The sequence below is a fragment of the Gigantopelta aegis genome, chromosome 6, assembly GCF_016097555.1.
Source record: "Gigantopelta aegis isolate Gae_Host chromosome 6, Gae_host_genome, whole genome shotgun sequence".
Classification (NCBI taxonomy): domain Eukaryota; kingdom Metazoa; phylum Mollusca; class Gastropoda; order Neomphalida; family Peltospiridae; genus Gigantopelta; species Gigantopelta aegis.
The window spans coordinates 43,956,224-43,983,737 of record NC_054704.1 but is presented as its reverse complement, the minus strand read 5'-3'; the positions used below and the strand labels follow the sequence as shown (position 1 = coordinate 43,983,737).

The following is a 27,514-nucleotide window of genomic DNA, read 5'->3' as shown; positions in this document are numbered from 1 at the left end:
TAGAGTTCCCCTACTTGTTTTGAAGAATATATATATATATATCTCATTTCCATCTGTTGTGTGTCATAGTTGAGCCTTTCGTTTGTAATCTTTACTTAAATAATGATGGGTGTAGCATAACCAATATTGTTTTTACATACGACAAACAAAAGGATTTAACTTGGGACTTGATTGTGGTTTCTTATATAATGTGAAACTATAAGACAGAGGGTCAATTGAAGGTTAATACTGTCTGTGAAATGATGAAAGCTTTAATCCATTCTCTGATGCATGTTGTTGCCATGGTCGCACTTTGTGGTGCAGAGGACTGGGAATGTAGCCGACTGGTCTGAGGTTTTCTCTGATTGGTTGGTGAACTTTTCGTGTCTGACTGTAGTGACGGTGTGTCTAAAGATGACACTTGGATCTGATCACTGATAAAAATATTCTAATGAAAAACCACAACATTCTTTTAGTCTATACTGCTGATAGCAGCTATTTATTTATAGACTTTTAAAGGAAAAAGAATCCTGATATATCATTTATAGCTAATAGTTTTGTGGAAATATTTTGCTCTTTGTGGCCATAGGTGAAATTTCCGACTCTTAATCAAGGAAGGAAATGTTTTATTTAAATTTAATGACGCACTCAACACATTTTATTTTCGGATATATGGTTAAGGACCACACAGATATGGAGAGGAAACCCTCTGTTGCCACTTCATGGGCTACTCTTTTCGATTAGCAGCAAGGGATCTTTTATATGCACCATCCCACAGACGGATAGCACATATCACGGCCTTTGATATACCAGTCGTGGTGCACTGGCTGAAACAAGAAATAGCCCAATAGGCCCACCGACGGGGATAGATCCCTAACCGATCGTGCATCAAGCAAGTACTGTACCATCGAACTACGTTTCACTCCCCCCGACTCTTAATCAACATTGAAGTGTGTTACATTAACAACACCATTAGCTATCTCATATGTCAAACAGTTTGAATTTTATACACAAGAGTTTTCAGAGGACACTTGCAACAGCTTTCCATTAGCAGAATCAATTATTTGATACTCTGCACTTTTCCACTGACAAGACCGCACATAACATGGTCTTTGATATATATCAGTTGTTGGTCACTGGTTGGGACTGGGAAAACTATATGGGTGCCCCAAGGAGGTTTGATACTATAACTTAGTGTTTCGATTCATAATCTTTTGCTTTTGAAATGGACACTTGATATTGTAGATAAAATAATTAATATTATTGTTAACTGTTTAATAGTATCATATTCATTTTTTTTTAAATTATTATTATAACAGCAAATAATTATTATATAATTAAAAAAAGAATAGTATATTTGAATATAGAAACTGTCATTTACCAACATTGTGCAGACTGTTTATGTATACTTAATACATTGAGATCTAAGTAGATTAGAAGAACTTTGAGCTTCAAATGTATGTTCTTATAATCATGCATCAGTAGTATCCAGTGAAATGATGAAAGCTTTAATCCATTCTCTGATGCTTGTTGTTGCCATGGTCGCACTTTGTGGTGCAGAGGACTGGGAATGTAGCCGACTGGTCTGAGGTTTTCTTTGATTGGTTGGTGAACTTCTCATGTCTGACTGTGGTGACGGTGTGTCTAAAGATGACACTTGGATCTGATCACTATTAAAATATATTTAATACATTTTTATGTGCATCACCAAAACATATTTTTGGTCGTTCTTTGACGTTAATCTGGTCGGACATTAATATTTATAAGTTTATACCAATAACAGATGATCTGTTGCCTTGCCATTACAAATCGGTCATTTTGTACCATCCATTTCGTACCATACTACTTATTAAGTCATTTTGTACCAAAGTCATTTCGTAACATTGTGAAAAGTCATTTCGTACCAGTCATACTAGTTACTGTTGTAACTTAGCAATGTTCAGGATGGGTGGCATGAATTTATTTTAGGCCTTTTATCGGCAAATAGACCAATGTTTAAAAAAAAAAAAGTTTGGGGAGGAATCCACTTTGCATTGAGATGAATATCTATAGATGGATGATCGCATAAAAGAGGTAACTGCTTGAGCCATTTCAATGATTTTGGGAGAATAGCTGGTCTTTTAAAACAGGTGGCTGCTTATAGAGGTGAGTGGCTCACCAGGTTCAGTACATAGGAAGGTGTCCTCTAAGTACATGGGGTCACTCAACAGATGGCTATGAAAATACTATGGTGGTTTCTTAACAGTCAGCAGGGCTCACCCTGCCCATTATCAGATTAATCAGTTGTTAATTTTTATACAAAGTGGCTACACATTTTAGTATTTGGATAATAAAATTTTCTTTAAATGGGCCACTTTTGAATAGCTTTCATGGATGTACTCTACATATCTGAAAATTGACTACCGTATATCTTCGCCTGTAAGTCGATCTCGGCTATAAGTCGAGTCCCTAATTTCAAGCCCTGAAAACGTATTTTTTTATTGACCCGTTTATAAGTCGACCCATGAAAAACTACTTATAAATATCGAAATATTTCTTATTTTCAGCACATGAGAACAATAATATTTGAACAAAAGAAAATTATTTTACAAACTTCGGTTTTCATGTTTTGTACATCGCAATATAATCAAACTATTCCAATCAAACTATCATTATTACATAGCATCAAAACGAAATATTTCCTTAGTAGAGAGTGAAAGCTGTTTGACTGTTACTGTATAGTACTGTACAGATGGTTTTGTGCACAGACAACAACTTTATTTATAAACACTGACAACAGATCACTACGATAAAACTGAAAGTATCACGTTTTGCCGCCATATTAATACATGTAAGGAGGATAACTCTGGAAAGTACACTGGTTTTTGTACCAAATGATGTGTGTCCCTATTGCTCTAGATAGTGAACTGCAGAGATCAGTCTATTTTAAGGGAAAGCTCAGTAATATTCATGAAGTTAATCACCGCCAAAACATTGTTTGAACAACCATTAATGCCAGTGACCAGATTTCAAAATAAACTCAGGCAACAGGTAGTTAGTATTGTTTACATTTTTACTATTAGTGATGACTGTTAATTTAACTAAGTGGACTGTTGTCTTGGCATGTGAGTGAGATCGTACGCCTTTTCGCATAACCAAAACCGTTCTAATGCCAAAAAAAATAGGTTATAAAAAATAAATGTCAAATTAACATATTTGAGTATAAATACATGGCATACTTCAACAATAAAACTTGTAAAATAATCCCCAAAACAGTAATATTTTTTGTTGAATTTTTTTTACCCTCTTATAAGTCGACCCCCCAAGTTATAAAATAATTTTTGGGTGAAAAAAAATCGACTTATAGGCGAAGATATACGGTAATAGAAAAAAAAATTCCATAATGGGCCCTGGGTCAGTCTAATTAGTTGGGCTGAGTGGTCTTGTTGACCAGTTGTTGAATGTTTTATAAAGTTGTAACTATGTGGTCAGACCAGTTTGTTGTCAGGCAGTGTACTGGTAGCACACAGTTTATAGTTCACAGTGAAATGATGAGAGCTTTAATCCATTCTCTGATGCATGTTGTTGCCATGGTCGCACTTTGTGGTGCAGAGGACTGGGAATGTAGCCGACTGGTCTGAGGTTTTCTCTGATTGGTTGGTGAACTTCTCGTGTCTGACTGTGGTGACAAAGGGTCGAAAGATGACACTTGGATCTGATCACTGTTTCACATATGGATAAAGCAAGTGTATTTCGTACTTCTGTTATATGTAGGTGCAACAGCAACAAATATTTTGGGTTGTATGTTTTAACATTATTCTGGTTGGAAATTTAATGTCTATAATTTTGTGTCAATAACGGATTGTCTTGCCTTCCCAGTCAAAAGGCAAGGTTTAGGTATCAATTTACAAGCAGTAATGGTTTCAATATTAGCAGTTACATTTTTGCTTTTAGCACCATTTCTCACTAACTGTTGAGTCATACTGTCCTAAACAGATGAAACATGGTTTATAGTTAACATGTACATGTGTTCATCTCAATGCATTTAAAATTCTGTTTTTAATTTTCAAAAATTTCTATTTTTAAATAAGATAAGTATTTTAGCATTTGGCTCATTGTTGAGTTTTCACATTTAAGTCCATTTGTGGCAAACTATTAGTCCTAGATCAATGAAACTTGGTTTATAGTTATATTTGTAAATGTTCATTATAATATGCATGTTGAATTTAAAAAAAATGTTTTATTAATTTTTTTAATTAAATTTTTAAAGTACAAAGTGTACTTGGTTTTTTTAAAATATTGAAGTGTTTATTTTTTTCAACGTATTTATATATTTTCAAATATTATGCATTGAGATAAATATTTATGGCTGCTTTGAGCCGTTCCAATGATTTTGGAGAATAGGTGGCCATTTTTAAACAGTTTGTTACAGAGGTGAGTGGCTTACCAGATTCAGTATATTGTAAGGTGTCGTCTAAAAACATGGGTTGACTGAACAGATGGCTATATGAACAGGTTTGATAATGACACTGAAAAACGATGGTTTCTGTCAGTCTGATTTGTTGTGCGTAGTTGTCGTGTTGACCAGTTGTTGAATTTTTAAAAGTTATAACAATGTGGTTAGACCAGATACTTTGGCCTTCCCCAGCAGTCCATGCACATTTATTTCAAACTTTTGGCTCGACTCTATACTGAGCATTTAGTTTAGACTGGTTGCAAGTTACAACTGTTGCAATATAACGTCATCTACTGGTTTGCTGCACATCAAGTATCTAAAAATCAGTCTAACACATTTGTCGGAACACCAGCCCAAAGTTCAGCCAGCAAACGTTTCACTAACATTCGCAAACTATTTGATTGGTTCTTGATGTGGCCATTTGGTTTATTGTGAAGTGCATAAACCAGTCTAGTGGATGTTTTTCCACTCGGTCTGGTTGAACACAGCCTTGTAGTATGTCTGCATGAATAAACTTCCTGTAATGGTGAAGTTTGCAAGTTTTAATTTCTGATCATCTACAGGTCACGACGTAACCAATTTGCAGTTCGCATAAAATTAATTTTGCATAACCGACACACGAACCAAACTGCAGTTAGCATGAAATATTGTGCCCTGTGTCAGTGAAATGATGAAAGCTTTAATCCATTCTCTGATGCATGTTGTTGCCATGGTCGCACTTTGTGGTGCAAAGGACTGGGAATGTAGCCGACTGGTCTGAGGTTTTCTCTGATTGGTTGGTGAACCGTTCGTGTCTGACTGTGGTGACAATGTGTCTAAAGATGACATTTGGATCTGATCACTGTTATAAAAATATTTATGTACATTATGATCCTGTAAGTTGTTACTTAGTATGCCAGGGACATTTGTGAAGGAAAACAAAATCCTTTGTCATTAATAATCATCTGATTTCCCTCTAATGAGTATCATAGTTTAGCCTTTCTCACTTAAATATTGATGGGTATAACTTGCCCAGTATTATTTTTATCATGACATAACAGTTATTGTATTTTTAATTTTAATCCTATTCATATACTTACTTTTGTTTGACACCCAATAACCGATGTGTATTTTTGTGCTGGGGTGTCTTTAAGCATTCATTCATTCATTATCATGATGTACAAGGATTTGGCTTGGACCTGATTGTGGTTTTCTAATACAACATGAAACTATAATTGAAAATTCACACTATTGGTGAAATGATGAGAGCTTTAATCCATTCTCTGATGCATGTTGTTGCCATGGTCGCACTTTGTGGTGCAGAGGACTGGGAATGTAGCCGACTGGTCTGAGGTTTTCTCTGATTGGTTGGTGAACTTCTCGTGTCTGACTCTGGTGACGATGTGTCGAAAGATGACATTTGGATCTGATCACTGATAAAGATATTCTAATGAAAAACCACAACATTCTTTTAGTCTATACTAAGCTGAAAAACTGACTGTGTTAATGCCAACAGTAGCCGCAAAAAATCACCGCCTACCGATTCCTAATAAACACTGGACCCATTCTTCAATTTGGTTTCTTTTGTTCTGGACAGTCGATGTACCACGACGGGTATATCAAAGACCATGATATGTGCTGTCCTGTCTGTGGGGAGAATGCTTGCTGCTAATAGAAACATTTAGCAGGTTTCCTTTGATGACTACATGTCAGAATTAACAAATGTTTGACATTTTACAGCCAATGATTAATTAATCAGTGTGCTCTTTTGGTATCATTACACAAAACAAAACTTTAAATTGTGGTCAAGTTTATTGTCACACTTCATTTATCAGATTCACTCGGCACCATCATGTTAGTGTAGTTCAAAGATTGAAAAGTTTTCTTTTTTATGATTTCAGGAACATTTTTTGTGAAAAATGTTGTACCTCAGGCAAACGGAGAGAGTTCAAAAGTGAAAATAAAAATTAGGATTAATTCACATGGGATTTTTGAAGTCAAATCAGCTAGTTTGGTGGAAAAGTTGGAAAATGAAGAAGAAAAGCAAAACGAAACAGAAACAATGGATACTGATGAAGGCAAAAAGAATGGAGAAACTGATGAGGAAAGTAAATCCTCAGTTGGAGATGAAGACATGCAGACCGATCAACAGTCGCCCACAGAAAGCTCCAGTGAAACTAGTGATTCAACGACTCCAGAAAAACAGGTGGGGGAAAATAATCATTTGCTTAACTCTTTCCCTCCCATTTTCAACTAGTCGAGACACACAAAGCTAATCCAAAAACCTGTTTTCAAATGTAGTCGAGATGTAACCAGTCTTTCTAAACACAGCTGTCAACATTTTATCTATCTCGATTCTGTGAAGGAACACATTCAGTGACTTTTTTTTTTTGACTGGTGTTTGTATTTTAGTTATCGCAATGTTGAAAATATGTTTTTGATATTTGTAATGTATTTCTTTTAAAACATTATTATTATTATTTAATGAAAGTTGAAGTTTTTTAAAGGATTATATTCATAAAAAAAATAACTGATGATGCAGATTTTGCAGAAGCTGATAGCTGGTATTACTTGACATTGGATGGAAGTGTCATGAACAATAATATGAACGATCGTGATCATAGGTTTTAAAAAAATATATTTAAAAACTTAAGTTATTTTGTAAATTTTATTATGGTAATTAGACTCATTAAGATATCCCCTAAAATATTATACACAATTACAAGTTTTACATTAGTTGTTTTCTTAAAATTTGACATTGAAAAATGTAGGTTCAAAACGACAAATTTCTCACTGGAAACTTGGTTGAGTGATGACGTTTTCTGCTTAAAAGAGGGTTGTATGTTTAAATTTCAGATTCACATCCATTATAGCAGTGAATTCATTTTTCATTCAGTTGGCTCATTTTCATACTTGTGTCATTCAGTTTGTTATCACGTTGTTGTACTTCCAATCTCGTGTACATATTGGTGAAAATAACCAATCGGTGCAGTTTACATGTATTTAAAGTTACAATGTCTGGTTACCGTATAATAATAATATGCACAAATAAAAGTTCAACTGCACTTTAAAAAAAAGTGTGTGTGTTCGCTATGAACGGAGAACGTCAAAAGCATACGCTCGATTCGTCGCCTGTGCGGCCATTGCTTGGCTAACCACAAACGACAGCCGGTTGTCAATTTCAGTTAACAGGTGTGTTTGCGGATTTGAAATTGTAGGGTTCAAATTGTAGGATTCGTCTCAAAAAATGAAATGAGAGCGTTACATAATTATTAACACCCCCTTACATGTAATGCGTATGCCAACCGCTGGTCACTGTCAAAATTTCAAGGCAAATCCCCCACCGACCCCTGGAAAGGTATTGTACTATACCGCTATGGATATAAATATATTTTGGAGGTATGAGACGACCCCTCAATCAAGACAGTTAAATTTCTTCAGAATCATGTGAGATGCAAATCGCGTAAATTCCCAGTTCTACTTTTGTTCCGCTAATTGAAGAAAAACAAGCTGGCCATTGGGTTTGCAGTTGACCTAGATAATGTAGATAAGCGAGCATTGCGAAACTATAGTGATGTGGTGGGCCTTTTATGTACCAAACAGAACTGGATCATCTATTCTAAATGCTTAAATAATAAACATATTCCAGACACTGCAGCTTTAATTCAAAACTCATACTAACAGAAGTGGCGTGGAGTTGGGAAGACCTGTGAGGGCATTTGAATAATAATAAGAGTTTGCATAGTTGTTACTTTTAGCAGGTTACATTTTCTGTTGTTGTTGTCGTCAGGAAGCTGAAAAGAAGACGACACCAAAAGGAAAAGAACCAAAGAAACCAAAGAAGACCATTCGACAAATAGATCTCCCCATAGATGAGTGTGTACCTCAGTTAACAAAGAATGAACTCAATATATTGATTGAAAAAGAGGTATGGTTTTTAAAAATGAGAGTTGTTTTGTGTCATTTTGGGGTGTTATGTTGTGTGTTTTTTGTATTTTATCATTATCATTATTATGTTGTTGTTTTTAAACTAAGGTCACTAAAGAAAATTTGATATTTATTGCCTGTTATTTAATAGATGCAGTGACGACAGTTCTCTGGAATTTTAATCATCTGGACAGTGTTTCGGGGGGGGGGGGGGGGGGGGTTCCATCAGTTTATCCAAAAAAATTGCATATTATTCATCAAAAATTCACTGTATGGTTTCGGCAGCTACTCTACACGCATTGTGAAGGGGGGCGGGGGTCATTTGAAACTATTGTGCAACATTAACCCTAGTGTTAATATTAAAATAGTTTAAAGTTAATCTGTTGTAAAACTGATTTTGTTTCCCCTTGTAGAATGAGATGATGATGCAGGACAAGTTGGAGAAAGAGAGAGCCGATGCGAAGAATACAGTGGAGGAATATGTGTACGACATGCGAGATAAACTTGGGGGTCCTTACGAGAAGTTCGCCTCCGAGGCGGTACGTGTTTATTGGTGGAACGGGTTAAGTCAACTTGCAGGGACGGGACGTAGTCCAGTGGTCAAGTACTCGCTTGATGCATGGGCGGTCTGAGATCGATCTCCATCGGTGGGCCGATTGGACTATTTCTCGTTCCAGCCAGCGCACCACGACTGGTATATCAAAGGCCGTGGTATGTGCTATCCTGTCTGTGGGATTGTGTATATAAAAGAACCCTTACTACTAATGAAAAAATGTAGCGGGTTTCCTCTCTAAGACTATATGTAAAAATTACCAAATATTTGACATCCAATAGCCGATGATTAGTAGATCAATGTGCTCTAGTGGTGTCATTAACAAAACAATTTTTTTAAGTCAACTTGCATCCAGCTGTGGTTATTCTGAATATAGAACCAGTTAATAATTTGATCAGTAGAACGTTTTTAAGTCAACTTGCGACCAGCTGTGGTTATTCTGAATATAGAACCAGTTGATAATTTGATCAGTAGAACTTGATTTCTGACACACTGGACATTAGATTGCACAGGTTCGTAGCAGTCTTTAAATTCATTGAAAGTCTATGAATTTAAAAATATATATTTTTAGGTCTTTGAATTGTAATAAAAGTCTTTACATTCTCATAAATCTTAGCCAAAGTAATGGTGATATCTTTTACAGCTGCATGCACTTGATATTTTCCAGTTACAAGGTTTAATCTGTCATGATGCATGTAAAAAAGCTAGTTTTTGCCATGGACAGCAATGTAAACAAACTGATTTGGTATTTTTATCACATTTTATTGCCGTTGTCCGCTGTGTAAAAGTCTTTGAAAATGGCAGGTAAAAGTCTTTGAAAGTCTTTGAATTGGTTTGGTCTTTAAGGCTATGAACCCTGTTGCACCAAGCATGAGGCAATACAAGTGCCCATAATACTTTTACCAAAAATAAGCAAGTCTAAAATTAGGAGGCTTTTGTTTAACGACACCACTAGAGCACATTGATTTATTAATCATCAGCTATTGGATGTCAAACATTTGGTAATTGTGACATCTAGTCTGAGAGGAAACCCGCTACATGTTTCCATTAGTGGCAAGGGATCTTTTATATGCACCATCCCACAGACAGGATAGCACATACCACGGCCTTTGATACACCAGTCGTGGTGTCTAAAATTGGAGGTCTTAGAGGAAACCTGCAACATTTTCCCATTAGCAGCAAATGTTCTTTTATATGCACTTTCTCATAGAGAGGACGGTACATACCACAGCCTTTGATACACTAGTTGTTGGTGGTGTAACAAAAAAAAGATAATGGATCCACTGAGGTGGTTTGATCCTACGATGTAAGCACCTCATGCGAGTGTTTTCACTGAGCTAGATCTCGTTTCTTTGGTAATAGGGCCGAATATCGGGAGCAATTGTAAATTGAACTTTTGTAAAGTTGTTGCCATCCTTGCATTCTGGGGCGGGACGTAGCCCAGTGGTAAAGCATTCACTTGATGTGCGGTCGGTCCAGGATCGATCCTTGTCCGTGGACCCATTGGGCTATTTCTCGTTATAGCCAGTGCTCCACAGCTGGTGTAACAAAGGCCATGGTATGTACTATCCTGTCAGTGGGATGGTGCATATAAAAGATCCCTTGCTGCTATTCGAAAAAAGTAGCCCATGAAGTAGCGACAGCAGGTTTCCTCTCTCAATATCTATGTGGTCCTTAATCATATGTCTGAAGCCATATAACCATAAATAAAATGTGTTGAGTGCATCGTCAAATAAAACATTTCTTTCTTTCCTTGCATTCTGTTGTCAGTCGGCTACCGGTCCAACCTGAAGGGACTATAGGTTTCATCTCCATCCTTCTGTCTCTCTCTCTCTCTTAGTCAGTCTGTCTCACAAATAGTTCTCCAGATGTGTCTTTGACAATGCCTTGTGTACCTGGATCAAGTTTGACTTTCATGGCGATTTATAGCCGATAAGATAAAAAAAAATCAATGTGCTCTAGTGGCGTCGTTCAATAAAACAAACTCTTTTTTTTTCATGGCGATTTACCAATTTTTGACACAATTATGGCCCTTAAATTAATTTAGCAGATGCTAAAAAAAAAAATTCCTAACTGTTTTTTGCAATGCCTCAATATATTGAGCTGAAAGTTTGTGTATAGCTCATTTGACTCATAGCGATTTACCTATTTTGACAGAGTTATGGCCATTGAACTTAGAAGATACAAAATTGTGTTGGGTCATGTAGTGGACATGTATTGCTTTAGCAGTACTCTCAGAATGCTTATTTAATGATGATGTTTGTGTTGTTAGGAACGCAATACCTTCAATCAGCTGCTAATGGAGACGGAGGATTGGTTGTACGGTGACGGGGATGATCAGTCAAAACAAGTCTACGTAGACAAACTTGCCCAGCTGAAGGTGAGTAATCAAATTAGTTAAAGAAAAAAATGGATCATTACTGTAGTTCAAAAGTCCAACATTATTACACCCAGTATTGAACAGGAAAACCTCAGACTTTTGATATTTTTCCTCTTTGAAATAAAGAATATTCAAATATCTTGTAAGGTACAATAGAATCTCATTGGCTCGAACGCCCAACGGTCGAACCTACCGGTGTTCTAGAACCAAGAACAATGTCCCGATTTTTGTCTCTATCAAACCCTTTTATTTTGGTGCTGATTGGTCGAATACTCCTGGGATCGAACAGAAGCTTTCTCGAACCAGTTTATTGGTCCAAACTGTAAAATTAAATATATTTAGCTCAAACGGCTACATCTATCCGAAGAAATATAAAAAATAATTTATGTATAATGTTTTCGTCAACCCTTTCACACTTATCATGTTGTTTATTTAGCACCTATCGGTAATTATCTTTCAGGTACAGACAATTGTAATGCGGTAATCGTTAGATGAATGAACTTTGCAAGTAACACTAACCAACTCATGAGTCAATTGGACCATCTCGACCAATCCGGTTTTACGGAAATATGTGAGGTTGTCTTGATTGATCTTTGTGTTACAGAAGCACCCGACAACGGCCGAATGCATGGTTCGAACTACCCGATGGGTCGAACAGACTTTGATGCACCGACAGTGTTCGAGCCAATGAGATTCTACTTTAATTGTCTTCAGCAGGGAATTAATTGGGGTTTTTTTGGGGGGTTTAAAATATATATTTGCCTTGTGCATTTATTATGGATTGTATTCTGGTATGATTTGTATGAAGTTTCCTAGACCCATTAAGTTGCTGGTAGCTATGTTTTGGTTGGTTGGGTAAGCATTTTGAAGAATGAAGAATATAATTTTGTTTCTTCCTGTAGATTTAGAAATAATTGAGATTGAGATAAAAAAAATATATATATATATATATATAATAAATAGTATGTCAATGTTTTATATATTAGTGTGTTGACTTATTTTTAGAAATTAGGTCAGCCGATCGCAGATAGGTATAGAGAAGCTCAAGAGAGGCCAGAAGCCTTCAATTTGCTTGGATCTGCAATTCAACACGTCCGAAAGTTCATTGATCAGTGGAGTCAAAATGTAAGTACCATATTTCTTACACACCCAATGGTGAGAACACCATGTGTTATTTATTAGACATACTTGTTTGTTAACACATGTACGTGTTTTAACAATTTCGAGACATACGACTGGCTGCTTCTAGGTAATGACCAGGTCACCAATGCCATACATTCAATAAAAAACCCAGCGTGATGGAAATCGATTAGACACTGATGTATAGTTAACCTGACAATCATGAGTCTGTGACGCATAAGTCAGCTACAAGTGCAACAGCTGTAAATAACCTTTAGTCGAAAAAGATGTTAAAATTGGCTTAAAACCTGGTTTTTGAGGATATGTAAGAAATAGAATACCGTATATCTTCGCCTGTAAGTCGATCTCGGCTATAAGTAGAGTCCCTAATTTCAAGCCCTGAAAACATTTTTTTATTGACCCGTTTATAAGTCGACCCATGATAAACAACGTATAAATATTGAAGTATTTCTTATTTTCAGCACATGAGAACAAAAATGTACAATATCTGAACAAAAGAAAATTATTTTACAAACTTCGTTTTTCACGTTTTGTACATCGCAATAAAACTACATAGCATCAAAACGAAATATTCCCTTAGTAGAGAGTGAAAGCTGTTTGACTGTTACTGTATGGCACTATACAGCATGGTTTTGTGCAAAAACAACAACTTTATTTATAAACACTGACAACAGATCACTACAATAAAACTGAAAGTACATGTATCATCGGTTAATCACTTGTTTTTCCGCCATATTAATACATGTAAGGAGGATAACTCTGGAAAGTACACTGGTTTTTGTACCAAATGATGTGTCCCTATTGCTCTAGTGAACTGCAGAGATCAGTCTATTTTAAGGGAAAGCTCAGTAACATTCATGAAGTTAATCACAGACAAAACATTGTTTGAACAACCATTAATGCCAGTGACCAGATTTCAAAATAAACTCGGGCAACAGGTAGTTAGTATTGTTTACATTTTTGCTATTAGTGACGACTGTTATTTTAACTAAGTGGACTGTTGTCTTGGCATGTGAGTGAGATCACATGCCTTTTCAAATAACCAAAATCGTTACAATGCCAAAAAAAAAAAGGTTTTAAAAAAATAAATGTGTCAAATTAACATACTTTTGAGTATAAATACAGGGCATACTTCAACAATAAAACTTATAAAATAAACCCCAAAACTGTAATATTTTTGGGTGAAATTTTTTTACCCTCTGATAAGTCGACCCCCTCTCCCAAGTTATAAAATAATTTTTGGGTAAAAAAAATTTGACTTATAGGCGAAGATATACGGTAATACATTTGTGTCCGTTAGATACCATTTATCTCACAACTCGTTTAAAACCGTATCAAACTCACTTTCGCTAGATACATTTTAAAACAACTTGTGAGATCAATGATATCCAACGGCCACTCATGTATTATTCTATTTGTAATACCTGGTTCATCCTGTTGGCTTCACAGACTTTTTAAAATGTTTATTATAATGGTGATGGCAATTAAATCAAGCATGCATTCATTGCATCATTAATTTTAACAATGTTTTTTGTGGGGAGGGGGGGGTATTTTGGGGGGTTTGGTTTGGTTTGTTTTTTGGGAGGGTTAATGGTGTGAGAGTCACCTGAATGTTATTGATGGATGGGATAATAGGGGTGGGTGAATGGGCGTCTGAACCAAATTTTAAATTTGCAACATCAAGGTTTGCACAGGCTTGAAAAGCCCTTGAATTTGAGGTGCAGTCTTGAAAAGGTCTTGAAACTGAAAATTGCCTTGAAAAGGCCTTGAATATTGTAGTTTGGCCTTGAAAAGGCCTTGAATTTAGCAGATAATCATATGTAGTGAATTATATATTTTAATAAACTTATTATTAATATTATTTGATATATTTAAAAATAATAATCCACAAATAAACAGTTTTTAGCTATGGAAAATTACTTTAAAATCGATCACGGTATAAAATGAAGAGTTATTTCCCTTTGACAGTCGGTAATTTCCATGCCGTAACATGCCGAAAGTATGTATGCAAATGGCGGCAATGCATTTTTACAACAACATGTACATGTAACTTGTAAGACAGGGTTTACACGCATCCTGGAAAACCCTGAAAGGGCTCAATTTTATTTTCATCCTGGAAAGTGCTTAAAGCTCCTGGGGAAAATGAATTAACTCCCTGGAAAGTCCTGGAATTTTATTATTTTATATTTAAAAAAAAAAAAATCATTTAAGAATTGAACGTGAAATTTAGTATGAATGGCTTCGCGCTACGCCATTCATACAGTGTGTAAAGCGGTTTTGCGTTCATACTAGCATGAAACTCAAAAATATTCACGTTCAATTCTTATAATTCCAAACACATAACCATGTTATTAATGTAAACCTCTTTAAAATAAAAAGTGCACTCTATTTTCCAACTATTTACTATTTTATTAACACGAAATTCATACTCAACATTAGCGGAATGCCTATGGTAGTTTCGGCTTTTTCCGTCAATAGCCGAATGAGAGAATGACAATGTTACAATTATTAATACAATTCATATTAATTTTTTGCATTAAATGTCAATACCAAGTAGAAACATTTTGAATTCACTAGAAACATATAACGTAAGTAATTTTAATAACTTTTAACCTGTAATAAAAATGTCTGAAGCGATCTATTTTGTATGGTATAATTTATATGTGAAGCGGTTGGTGTATGAATATTTAACTACGAACTGTGGATGGGCGCCTTTTTTTGATTACTGTCCAGATTTACCAATTACGACGTTGAAATTACAGTTATAAAATATTTGAGTGCGTGAAAATTCCATGTGTTGATAGATTTGACATGGAGAAAGTGGTTTCAATGTTTCCGGAAATGGCTGAAACAGGTGTGTCGCGAGTTTCTGTGTTTACTGGCCTTGTAATTGTGGAAGTGGCAACACAGGATGGTTTTGGCATGTGTGACTTCAAGTGGTGCGATCAAGTATTCGTGACATTTAACAGTGCCATGCTGATGTTTCGTTTTTGGAAAGTGGAACATTCTCTGTTGTAGCTTCGAATTGAAGCTTCGTTCCTGTGTCCCGACATGTACATGATATGCCTAGTTTCAAAACCCGAGTCGTTTAAAGATTGGATCGCAGTGGCTATGTGTTGTGTACCGTGTACGTCATACTACAATGCCGTTGAATGCGCGTTACTGCTAATGGTTGGCATGAACTGACTGAATTTAGTTTTTGAAATCGCTTTTGTAAAAGACCAAATTCCATTGGAATTATACACTTTTTTTGGATCGACAAAATAGATTTTTAGCTGTGGGATTTTGAATTCACTATAAACATGTAACGTAAGTAATTTCAATAACTTTTAACCATTAATAAAAAATGTCTGAAGCGACCTATTTTGTATGGTATAATTTATATGTGAAGATTTTTAGATGTTTACAAGTTTGACGGCAGACGATTACTGTTTGATGTCTAAAAATAGAATCTCAAGGAAATTCCTCGGGGATTCCTTTGTTGACATAATTCATAAAGTAGTTCTGGCTATATAGCCAAAAATAGTGCTAAACTGAGATTCATGGTGCTATGAATGCCATTTTTTATCATCACGTGATACGAATTTAACCAATCCAAGGGTTTATAATAAAGGGATTTTTAGAGATTGGAATTATTTAATAATATTATTTGGAAAATATGTTTATAAAGAATCACGTTTGACGTCCGGTTTCCAAACTATATCCTTCACGCAACAGTAATTATAAAAGGTTGACTGCCATTAGGTCAAGTCATGGGGCTTTACGTGCACATTAAGAGCACATGACTGCCATTGGTCAACTGTTAAAATACATACACAGTAAGAAGGCGTGGACATAAATGAACACAACTTGTGATTGGTTGAATAAATTATGTAACTGTCAGCAGTCTTGTTTGTGAGTTAGAAACTACTGTCAAAGATAAATAATTTAGTAGATAGCTGTAACCAGCGCCTTCCAAAATGTCAATGACACGACCAATTAAGTAAATAAACAATCATTTTATGGGTTAGTTTTGAGTGTTTGTGATATAAATTGGTGGTAACAAAGAGTATAGACGGATTTTTTTCTGATTGTCGCCCAGCAGTTTATGACGTTGTCGATAGATGGCGTAACCGTACGGCCACCATTAAGGGAGTGAAATTCACGCAACAATAACATGTGACAGCATTGCAGCTGGGTGCAATTTCAGGTTTTATGACTTTTGGAACGTTTTGCAAAAGCAAAACCAGTCTTTTGGATAATTCAAGCTCATTTAAAGATTGTATATTCATATCAATATCGGTGGAAATCTGTGAATGATTAAAAACATATATAATAAAGCACCTATACACTCCAATACAAAAGCATAGCGAATAAATTAAACACACGCAAGTGTGAATAATTGTGATGGTTATTAAGTGAAACTTCATTGAATGCATCCTAAAATATAGAAACGTATTTCAATTATGTACATTTGTAAAAAAAACGTGGTGTACCATTTTGGAAAAAAGATAGACTGACCTTAGATCTAGAGTAGATGTCAACGTTTAGCTGTTACTATTAATAGTCATCTTATACCCTCGTCCGCCGAGGCTAAAATATTGTTTTAATGTTCAATACATTAGGCTATACAAGTGTCCAGGGAAATTATATTTGCTTGCATAAGTTTAAATTATTCGTTATGCTTTTATATTCGCGTGTATGGACTATATACATGCTTTATTATTTACGTTTTTAATGATTAATACCTTTTTTCCACCAACTTTGATGTGAATCTACAATCTTTAAATGAGGTTGTATTATTCGACATACTGGTTTTGCTTTCACAAAATGTACTAAAATGGTAATAAATACTGAAAATGCGCCCAGATGCAATGCCTCCACATGTTATTATTGTGCGAATTTTACTCCCTTAATGGCGGACCGATCACGTGATTATAAACATTGCCACGCACAGTACTTTGATGTCACTGGCAATAAACCCGTCTATACTTCAAGAGATTATTTGTGTGCTATCAATGAATAATGTGATTGACATTTAGTTACTCACGGAAACGGGTATAATTCCGGTAAATTTCGTATTTGAAACACAATGTCACTAATGAGTTTAAAATAATTATTAATGAAAATAAAACATTTATATGATTTATGTAATTTTGTAATTAGGTACTTTTCAAAAGCTACAAATAAATATATGATTTAAAGTACATGTACTCTATAAGCACTGACCTATAAACGTAATACCGTAAATGTATTAATTAATGTTTAGACGTTTTGTGACTAGTGAATTTTTTTGAATTTTTTTTTTAAATAATAGATCTGGATAATACCAGTATTTAAACATTACTCTTTTTCTTTTTTTCATAGTTTTGGTTAGAAGAGTGAGGTTTTTTTTTAAACTTTAAAAAATCTGGATAATATAAATTAAACATAACATTTTATTTATTTATTTTTTATATAACAACACCCCAGTACATTGTTTATTGATTGTTTATTTGTAAGTGAATTACAAGTTTAAAAAAAAATACTTTGATGGATTATTATTCTATCAGGGTTTTAAATCTCATTAATTTGGGCACAACTGGTTTTTTGTCTGTTAGAGCACTCTTAGATCTTGTTAATATAGTAATGTTATTAACAGCTGGTAAAGATGTTGCTGAAATGCATTTCAAGTTATATCGGTCAAATTAAGTTTATTATTGTAATGGTATTGAAGTAAAATATTTTTGAGGTTAGCATATAACATTGTTTATACTCAGTTTGGGCTTGCTTGTTTTAGGCATATATATTTTAGGCACAATGTTTATTGCCTCGACTTTGGTGCAATCTAAAAGTCCCATCTATATAAAGTTATATAATTCTGAATCTTGACCAAAATTAAATGGATCTTGACCAAAAATAATTGAATGCCTCAAAAAAATTTCCACATTGTGGCTAAATATGTATTATGGCTATGGAGTGTTTTGCTGTAAGATCCAGCAGTGAGACACAGATGCATGCACACACACACACAGTCAAAAAATACTACAATATTTGTTTTATTTATGTATTTTTACAACTTTAGCATCCATGAGATATATCTAGATAAAGTGTAGCTTATGTTTGAGACATAACAATCACTGAATAAACAGATTAATGGGGAGTCGTTAAAAAAATCATTTCCAGGTAATGCATTCAGACTCCTGGAAAAATTAAAAAAAGTCCTGGAAAATGAACCAAAATGGTGCTTAAAAGTCCTGGAAAATTAAAATGTTTTAAGTATATGAACCCAGAAGGAGCCTTGAAAAAAGTTTTTGCTGACTTGAAAAAGCCTTAAAAAGGCCTTGAATTTTAGTGGTGAGTGGCTGTATGAACCATGAACATTCATAGGTGCTTTTAAAGTGTCATAAATTGTGAGTAGGGTGGGGTTTGAGTACCCATTTCTTTTTCTGGTTTTATGGTAGTCATGTGGAACAGTACTGTTCGCTTTGCCGTCCTTACCCCATGGTGACACTGTTGTTTTGTAGGATGAGCAGTACAACCACATAGACAAGAAGGATGTGGAGAAAGTGCAGAAAGCTCTAGCTGAGAAGACGGAATGGTACGAACGCAGCTTAAACCAAACATCAAACGCTAAACCTTATGACACTCCTGTGGTGTTGGCATCACAAATCATGCAGCAGAGACAGGTAAGCTGTTATTTGTGTGTGTTTTTGATCCAAATGAAAACCTTGAAATAGATTTAAAAAACAAAACAAAAAACAACCAGGATATGTGTTTCTAAAAGGACAGGACCAGTGGTGCACTTTAGAAAATTTATACTGCAGGACTCAAACTTACAAATTTGTGACCCATGGCATTTAAAAAAAAACAAATTATTGTTGCCATTAGTAAAACGGCCTACCGACGGCAATTTTGAGCCTGCCTGTGTCAATTTGATTTTTTTTTAGCTTCTTTTTCAGCAAAGAAACATGAACGAAAGGTTATTTTGCTGTATGAAGACCTATTTCAAATATATAAATGTTCAATACTGGCAGATAATATACACCAGGTGTATACATTTTGCTGCTGTTGAGTTTTACTGTTGGCAGTAATTTTTATTTATATCTCAAAGACGGCATTTGCCTTCAGTGCAGTCATTAAGTTCGAGCCCTGTATTTGATTTATATATTTATATATATCCTATCTTATTATCATATGTATTTAATATATGGGTATAGAAACCAGTCTAGTTAGCAATCAAGAGCTAGCAATCTCCTGAACATGGCCCTCGAAATTCAGATAACTTTGCTATGGCTATTTTATACAAATAATAACAAAGAAAATTCACAATGATAAAAATGCCTTTGCAGATCAATTTTGCAACGTTTTGTGGTGGCACTAATGATTGCAAAACTCAAGGGCTGTGAACATAAAACTTGTTTTGTTGACAAAGAGGATTAATTTACATTCACAACTGTATCAGTTAATTTGCCACATTTTGTGGCAACAGTTTTATAAGATTTGTTATGATCAATAAATAACCTAGTCATACTGAAAGTGACTCTTTTTTTTTTAACATTCATAGAATTGATCATGAATGGGTACCACTGTGAGTAAAACCAGATTGTTTTAAGAAAGGCAACATGTTTAATTCTACAGAATTCATATATCTAATAATAAATGCTGAAAAATCTTTTTTAAAATTAGTAAATCTCAAAGTTTAAGTTGAGGTTTACAATTATAAGAGACATTTTATGTTTTAGGAACTAGAGACACTGGTTATTCCCATTATGACAATACCTAAACCAAATGTCGAATATCCGATGGAAGATTATTAAAAGGAGGAACAGAAATGTTCAGGTGATAGTTGATCAAATCTGATTGGTTAATGCATTCTGCTTGTTTTTGTTGACATGTTGTTGCCTGCTGTTCAGTTTGCATTAGTTTCTAAAGATTTATTAATTTTTTGGAAAAAAATTTTTTCTTATTAATGTATCATCATCCTCTTCTCTTTTTTGGAATTTTTTTAGGCACTAGAAACATTGGCCAATCCAGTTATGACAAAACCAAAACCAAAAGTGGAACCCCCCAAGGAGGAAAAGAAAGAAGAAGGACAGAAAGGTTCTGGTAATGGAGAGAAAGGTGATGGCGAAAACACAGAGCAGAATGCCAGCCAGTCGGAAACCGTCAAACCCGACATGGATGTCGATTGATGAACACTGCAATAGGATTTTGAATTTCTGAACAAAACTGTTTGTTGTGAATTATACATGTAAGCTGAAGATTCAAAATTGACACCTTCGGAGAATTACTTAGAGGAAACGGCAGACTATTTGTTAACTGGTCCATTGATCTACTGTATATTAGCTTGTTAATAGTTGTAATGGTGCAGTGTTATTTCATCACGTAGACAAGGAAACTGCAAAACAAACAAAGTTGAGTGGTTATAACAAGGTTCCATGTTGTTATGACTTGTTAATGTTGCTGTGAGTCACGGCTCTAGGATATTGCTTTGTTAAAGTTGTCGTGAAATATTTGTCGTATCTGTAAACTGACAGAGCAAAAAAAAACATGTACTGGTTTCCTGAATTGTTCATCAGTTTCAAGACACATTTTTTTCCCCTTTTTTTTTTTTTTTTTTTCTCTCATTATATTGCCCTGGATACGCACATCACTTCAAAATATATTAACGTTTATTGTTAGTTTTTCTGCTTAGAGTTTTTGCTTTTGCTAAACCTATACTGTAAGTTACAGTAACTTAAGTCATAGGTGTTACTTACCCAACTTGCAGTAACAGTGATCACTGTGTTCAAATATGTTAAGTTATTACGTCTAACTATGGGTTGAGGTTTTTTTAATGATATTTTAAGTGCTAGCTGAACCACATTTTGATCATGGTAGTTATTCATCTTAGTGCTTTTTGCCAATGCAGAATCTATTAATTTCTGTGTTGCATTCAAGTCTATATGTATTTAACTTGGGTCATTCCAAAGCTATAAAGTGCAAAAGAAACCGAATGTAACAACACTCGACGTGGAGAAAGGAACATCTCTAGTCAAGTAGTGATAGTTAAGGTCACAGAACACCAGCAGTCTATCTCTTCTTTTCAACTTGGCCTGACCTCAACAAATTGCTTTTTTACCCCTATGTTAGTAGACTGGTCCGAACATCCGAACAGCCAATGGGATGGCTTAAAATCTTCCAGTGGCAGTAGTTGATCTTTGGAAAATGCTGTAGTCCCAGTAAGTTATTAAAGGCTCTTGTTTGAGTTGACTGTCCCTTTAAGAAAGATGTTATTAATTTGGGACCAAACGTTAACACCATCTGGGGTCGGGAGTTAGCATACCTCAATGACTCGGCTCGTTCGTTAACATATTGTGAGGCCTGACAAGTAGAAATGTCTTGTGTTCAAAATATTGTTATCAGAAATCAGTTTTGAAACATTTAAAAAGTAATGTAATTTTACTTTGGACATAATAAATTCTGGTTGTCAGCTCTCCATTGGTTCCAGTACAATGTACTTTAAAAAGTTAATAATCTGACATCGGTCAAGGTCATGCTATATAGGGCTAGCTCTGGCACCCGCCAAATTCGCCAATTGTGAATTTTGAAAGCAGTTGGCAAATTTTATTTTAATTTGGAGAAATAATTTCGGGTAATAATTGACATTTTAAAGAAAAATATCTGCTGAGTTTTTCCATTTTTGAATTTTAATAGACAATTTTGCTAAATGTTTTGCTCACCCAGAGCTAGCCCTGCTATAAGATCTTACTGTTGATCCATTCATGAGGGTTGTCGGATCTTGTCGCATTATGTAATCCTTTTGACCTTGTGGCTTATAAATAATGCGTGAAACCCACTGTTCCAAAGTTAACTGAGCTTTCAGCATTCATGCACGTCGTTATTTATTAAAGTTAACATTGTATTCATTATATTGGGCATTTATTATCTTCAGTCATGTCATAAACATGTAAAACATATTCATAATTTAAATCCTATTTTAATATGAACAGATCCAGGGATGGGATTAAATTTAAAAAATATAATCTGAAGCATGTTTGTTGTGCTATGCTGACATACTAAAAGCTGTTGGGTTTTTTTAGCTTCTATTAAAAACTATAACATCTGTTGAGTTTGTCCATCTGTGAGTATAACTCGTGTTTTAGTCCTTATTTCTTCATTTTTCTTCTTCTTTTTTTTTTTGGTGGGGGGGAGGGGGGTTCCATATATTGAAGAAAGAAAATGACACAAATATCTTTTAAAAAATTACGTTAGTGTGGTTACTGTATTTAATTGTCCATTATTCCAGCTTTACAAGTCTGATGAAATACATTTTTCACTGGACTATTTTCAATAGAATAGTTGCCATTAAGAAATCCTAAGACTACAACAAAGGTGACTGTATACTGTGATCCATTTTGCATTTTCTTTCAGTAATTAAACTAGTACAGTCAAATGTCATTATGTGTATCTCGGTTATCTTGTGAGCCCGACTACTACAATTACATTCATCTCGAACCATCGTTACCGTGAGCTATTCGGTTCAGTCTCTTCAATCAATGTGGTGATAATGTATTGCCATTTTATTAAAAACAAGTTTTCTCTTGCTAAAAATAGGGGCATTAGGCTTATCCTACCTAAAAGACAATCATAAGTAGGTGGGTTTTTTTTAAGGAGGATGGCATTGGGCTTGTTTTCCACTGACATTACAGATATAATAATAATAAAACTCTTTTGCAACATTTGAAGACACTAGATTGATTTTAGTACTGGATATGTTGGTCACTGAAAAATATACAGTTCCACCTCATTTTGATGGCTTTATAGAAGCTTTATACTATATATTGGTGACTTGCTTGCTTGGGGAGATATTGTGACGTTAAGACTAGACCATTTAATCTTTGAAAATCGCCAATTCATACTTCAGTTCTTTAACAGTTGGCAGTTATCTTGCTGACCAAAGTCTGAAACAAAATGTAATTAAGTACCTGTATGATACTCCTTGGATTATTTCACTTGCAGACTACATTTATTAACACGTGCACACAAGTGTTATGTAGTATACTGCACTTGTATATTCACATTTAGTTTTTCAAACGAGTAGTTTAATATCAGTCTTAAAGTCGACAGCAGACCTGTCAACCAGCAATTTGGGTTTTTTTGTAACACACACACACGCGCGCGCACACACACACACACACACACACACCTTCCAAAGAAAAGAGGAGATAGTTGTTTTTTTTACACAATAAATAAAAGATTTTGAACATTGTTTCATGTATAAGTAGATGTATGTTTCATAATTGAATTTTACAGTAAGAGTAAGATCCCATAGGAGAGAAATTCATCTGGGCAGGAACAAAGGAGACTATCGATTAAGAGAAGGGTTGACAGGTCTGGTAGACTGCCATAAAAAGTGTCAAATAATCCTCTACAATAATCCTTGTACGTTAAACTGCAAGACGATTTTTGATATGGGATTTTGCTTTAAGAAAGTAACAGCAAGTGCTACTGAAATTGTTCTATTCTACTGCATGTAATTAAAAGCATGTTGGCTGTGTAGTTCAATCTTTATGCAAATTCCTTGTCCAGTCTAAAAGGTAAAATATAAAGGACCAAAAATGTGAAATGTTTATGCCATTAGTCTTGCCATTCATCACTCACGATCATCTTTGATGTGTATATTCTGTCAGTCTTTGGAACTCTGCACAGTTTATTTGAAAATAAACAAATTAAAAAAAACATCTGTTTTGATACTTGGATGTTAATTTGTTAAAAAATTAACACATTGCTCTCAATTTTATTCTGTCATTTTTAACTTATAGAGTCTCGGAACTAATGGGCTAGGCCATATTTTTGGAGATAATGGTTTGCTAGAACCACTACGTATTAATTTCTTTTATTAATGAACCCAAAGTAATCAAAAAGGAGCAAAAACTCATAAGTCAAGTGATTTTAGCACATTGAACAAATTGGCCTTCTTGCAATAAATGTGAAATTTATTTTGTCACTTACTGTTCTTGCATGTATTAATCGGAAAGGTTTTTTGTTTCCCATAAGTATGGTACACAAAATTCTATGTTTATTAAGTATTTTTAAATTAAATTTTTATTGAAATTTAATTTTCTTTATAAGAAAATTAGTATTATATATGTAGAAAGATGCATTAAGTTATGTTGTTCAAAACAACTGTTTACCATTTTTTAAGTATGGTTTGTTAGTTTTCATAACCCCAGAGTTCATTTACTCTTGTTCGATGTTAATTCACAAGATATTTTTGTGATGTCAACTTTTTTCTTTCTTCTTTTTTTCTGTAAACAGATTTTTTACTATTAGGATTCAATTTGGACTGCATGAACAACATTTTATGTAAACAGTAATATTTTGATAGTTCCACATCATCAATATTCTTGTCATTTTGAATTCAAAATAGGTTTCCATGCAATTCAGTCATAATTATGTGGTGTGTACACTCGCAATTTGTACTGTAGGACTATTCATACAATAACTGTAGTGTGTACACATTCAATTTGCACTGTAGGACTGTTCATACAATAACTAGTGTGTACACATTCAATTTATACTGTAGGACTATTCATACAATTTCTGTAGTGTGTACACATTCAATTTGCACTGTAGGACTATTCATACAATAACTGGTGTGTGTACACTCGCAATTTGCACTGTAGGACTATTGATACAATAACTAGTGTGTACACTCGCAATTTGCACTGTAGGACTATTCATACAATAACTGCAGTGTGTACACTTGCTATTTGCACTGTAGGACTATTGATACAATAACTAGTGTGTACACTCGCAATTTGCACTGTAGGACTATTTATACAAAGCTCAAGCATGAAAATGTTTTCTCAGTCTTGAGATTTTAGAATTAGTAAAAGAAAAAATACCACACTATCATTTCTTGTCATACCCATTCAGGAAATAGTTCTTATATTTTTTTAAATTAATATAACATACAAAAATGCCTTTCAAAATCAATTTGAATGAACCTGAGCCTTGGGTAAAAGGTGCATAGCTTTCGTGTTCCTGATTAATCTAGATAGATTTTTTTGCATGTGCATTACAAAGTAATTGGACATCAGGCTTACTGCCAGAAAATAATTTTAACATATCTAATAAAAATAAAGGGACAATAATTTTAACATATCTAATAAAAATAAAGGGACCATAAGTGCCCCTAATGGATGGTTATGGGTTTGAAATGGTTTGAAATTGGAACACTGCATGTCATGCCCTTTGACAAATTTTAAACATCAGTACCCTTATCATCGCACACCAGACTACAAATTATAAAAACATATCCATTAATTTTCAAGATTTTAGGTTACATAATTTTACTCTCTGGCAGAAACCCTCGACATGGCTGGTACATATTCCTCTTGATGTTGAGATTTTTCAAAATTTATTTGAATGTTTATTCAATTAATATGCATGCATAGGTGAATTGCCATGTACAGCCAAATATTGCCATGAAGTCTGTAATAAAAAGATGGTGCCAGTATTGTATATAATATTACCCATAGCAAGCAGAATTCTCCGCAACACACTTAATATTATTCTTTGGGGTTGAAAGGTTGTAACATTTGCATAATTAATTTTGGACAAAACCAAATATTCAACCGCATATAATTTATCACTTAGCAGGGAGAATTCGCCCCAACACTTTCAATATTATTTCTTTTGGATTGCAAGGTACATCTATTTACGCGTAACATTATAATTCAATTTGGACAGAACTCTGGCTTGAGTAAAAATATTTGTAAAATCTCAAATGAATGCATATTATGTTGTATACAAATCTACAGATCAAAGGCACAGACCCAAGTTTCAGGCTGTGAAAATGGACACTAAGTTTAGTTAATAATTACAAGAGAGTGAAACAAGAGTATGTGACATTCAAATGGGGAAATACCTTTAAAATAAACTAAAACTCAACTATAATCGTTGCTTCTCAGATGCATGTGCATTTTTAGAAATCAGTAAAATGCATTTTGTGATATTAAAAACACCAAGATGATCAGAAACATTTTGGGTTTACAGAAATTAATAATCTAAACGTTAAAATCTAAGTAATGTTTGATTTCAGTTATCAAAAACGTCTCAAAGAGTTTTTAAAAATCTGCTTAGTGTTTAAAAACTAGGGTCTGACACTTTAACGCAACTTTTAGTTAAGATAGGATTCCATGTGTACGGCAAACATTGTGGCAGACTTGCCCATTAGGCAGAAAACTGTTTACAAATTTAACTAGTCCATCCAACAGGGAATGCCTGTTTTCATACTATGAAATTTACTACAAGTTGTAGATTTCTGAACCGACTGATTTGTAAATTGTACACAAAAGTTAGGGTTTTGTTTTTTTAAAACACTTACTTTTCTTCTTACGTCAAACCAAACTGATATTTACCCCAAAAAAAACATGTTTATAGACTGATGGGGTGTACTATAGATGAGTATGATTTCATGTGTCCGGAGACTTGTGCTGTTGGTTATGCGTCAACAGTGGCGTAGGAATGTGCGAAAAAGTGGATGGGGTGCACACTTGTATATTTACACACTTACTCTTACACTATCATAAAGCAAATATAAAGCAAAATATCTGAAAAGTGGGGAGCACATGCACCCCCTTGCCCCTTGAGCTGCAATACTTTATATGCAGTGGCTATAATGATAATACGGTTCCTCAAAAAAACTAAAATTGATCCATTCACATTTTTGACATGTTTGGAGCCATGTTTAGAACTTTGTGTGAAATGAATATAAAAACGCATTGCTTACCATATATATGGGATCTAATAAACTGGATACTGCATAAGAATGCCACATAAGCTCGCCACAATTGTGCACATGGAATCCTAACTTTATTCTCATCCTACTTTATAGAGAAGACAATTCAGACTTCTTTTTTCTTTTTCTTTTTTTTTTATCTATTTTGGTAAAGGGTTGTGTAAATATATGGAAATAACCTTAATATTTACTTCATGATGTGTGAATTTTAATAACATACTGAAATAGTATTTCTGTATGGGGGAAAAAAAAAAAACATTTCATAATTATGTAACAGAATGTGAGGAAACTATTTAGTTGCCCATGGAAAAATGCATTAATCTCTTTATACTTCTAAATTTTATAAATTTATTAAAGTGCAGTTCATAATAT

The 27,514-nt window shown here is 34.3% G+C and overlaps 1 protein-coding gene across 2 annotated transcripts in view; it reads left to right on the top strand.

Annotated features, from left to right (window-relative positions):
- The window catches only part of LOC121375613 (heat shock 70 kDa protein 4-like), a 35,738-nt gene extending 13,279 nt beyond the window's left edge, over positions 1-22,459 (top strand). Inside the window, exons 11-17 of one of the 2 annotated variants that reach the window (XM_041503156.1) lie at positions 6,295-6,599; positions 8,184-8,321; positions 8,734-8,859; positions 11,146-11,253; positions 12,259-12,378; positions 18,879-19,040; positions 20,364-22,459. In XM_041503156.1, the coding sequence (XP_041359090.1) occupies positions 6,295-6,599; positions 8,184-8,321; positions 8,734-8,859; positions 11,146-11,253; positions 12,259-12,378; positions 18,879-19,040; positions 20,364-20,546 (1,142 nt within the window). In that variant the 3' untranslated portion in view covers positions 20,547-22,459. The other variant, XM_041503157.1, reaches the window with a different exon arrangement.
- Positions 22,460-27,514: the final 5,055 nt, after the last annotated feature.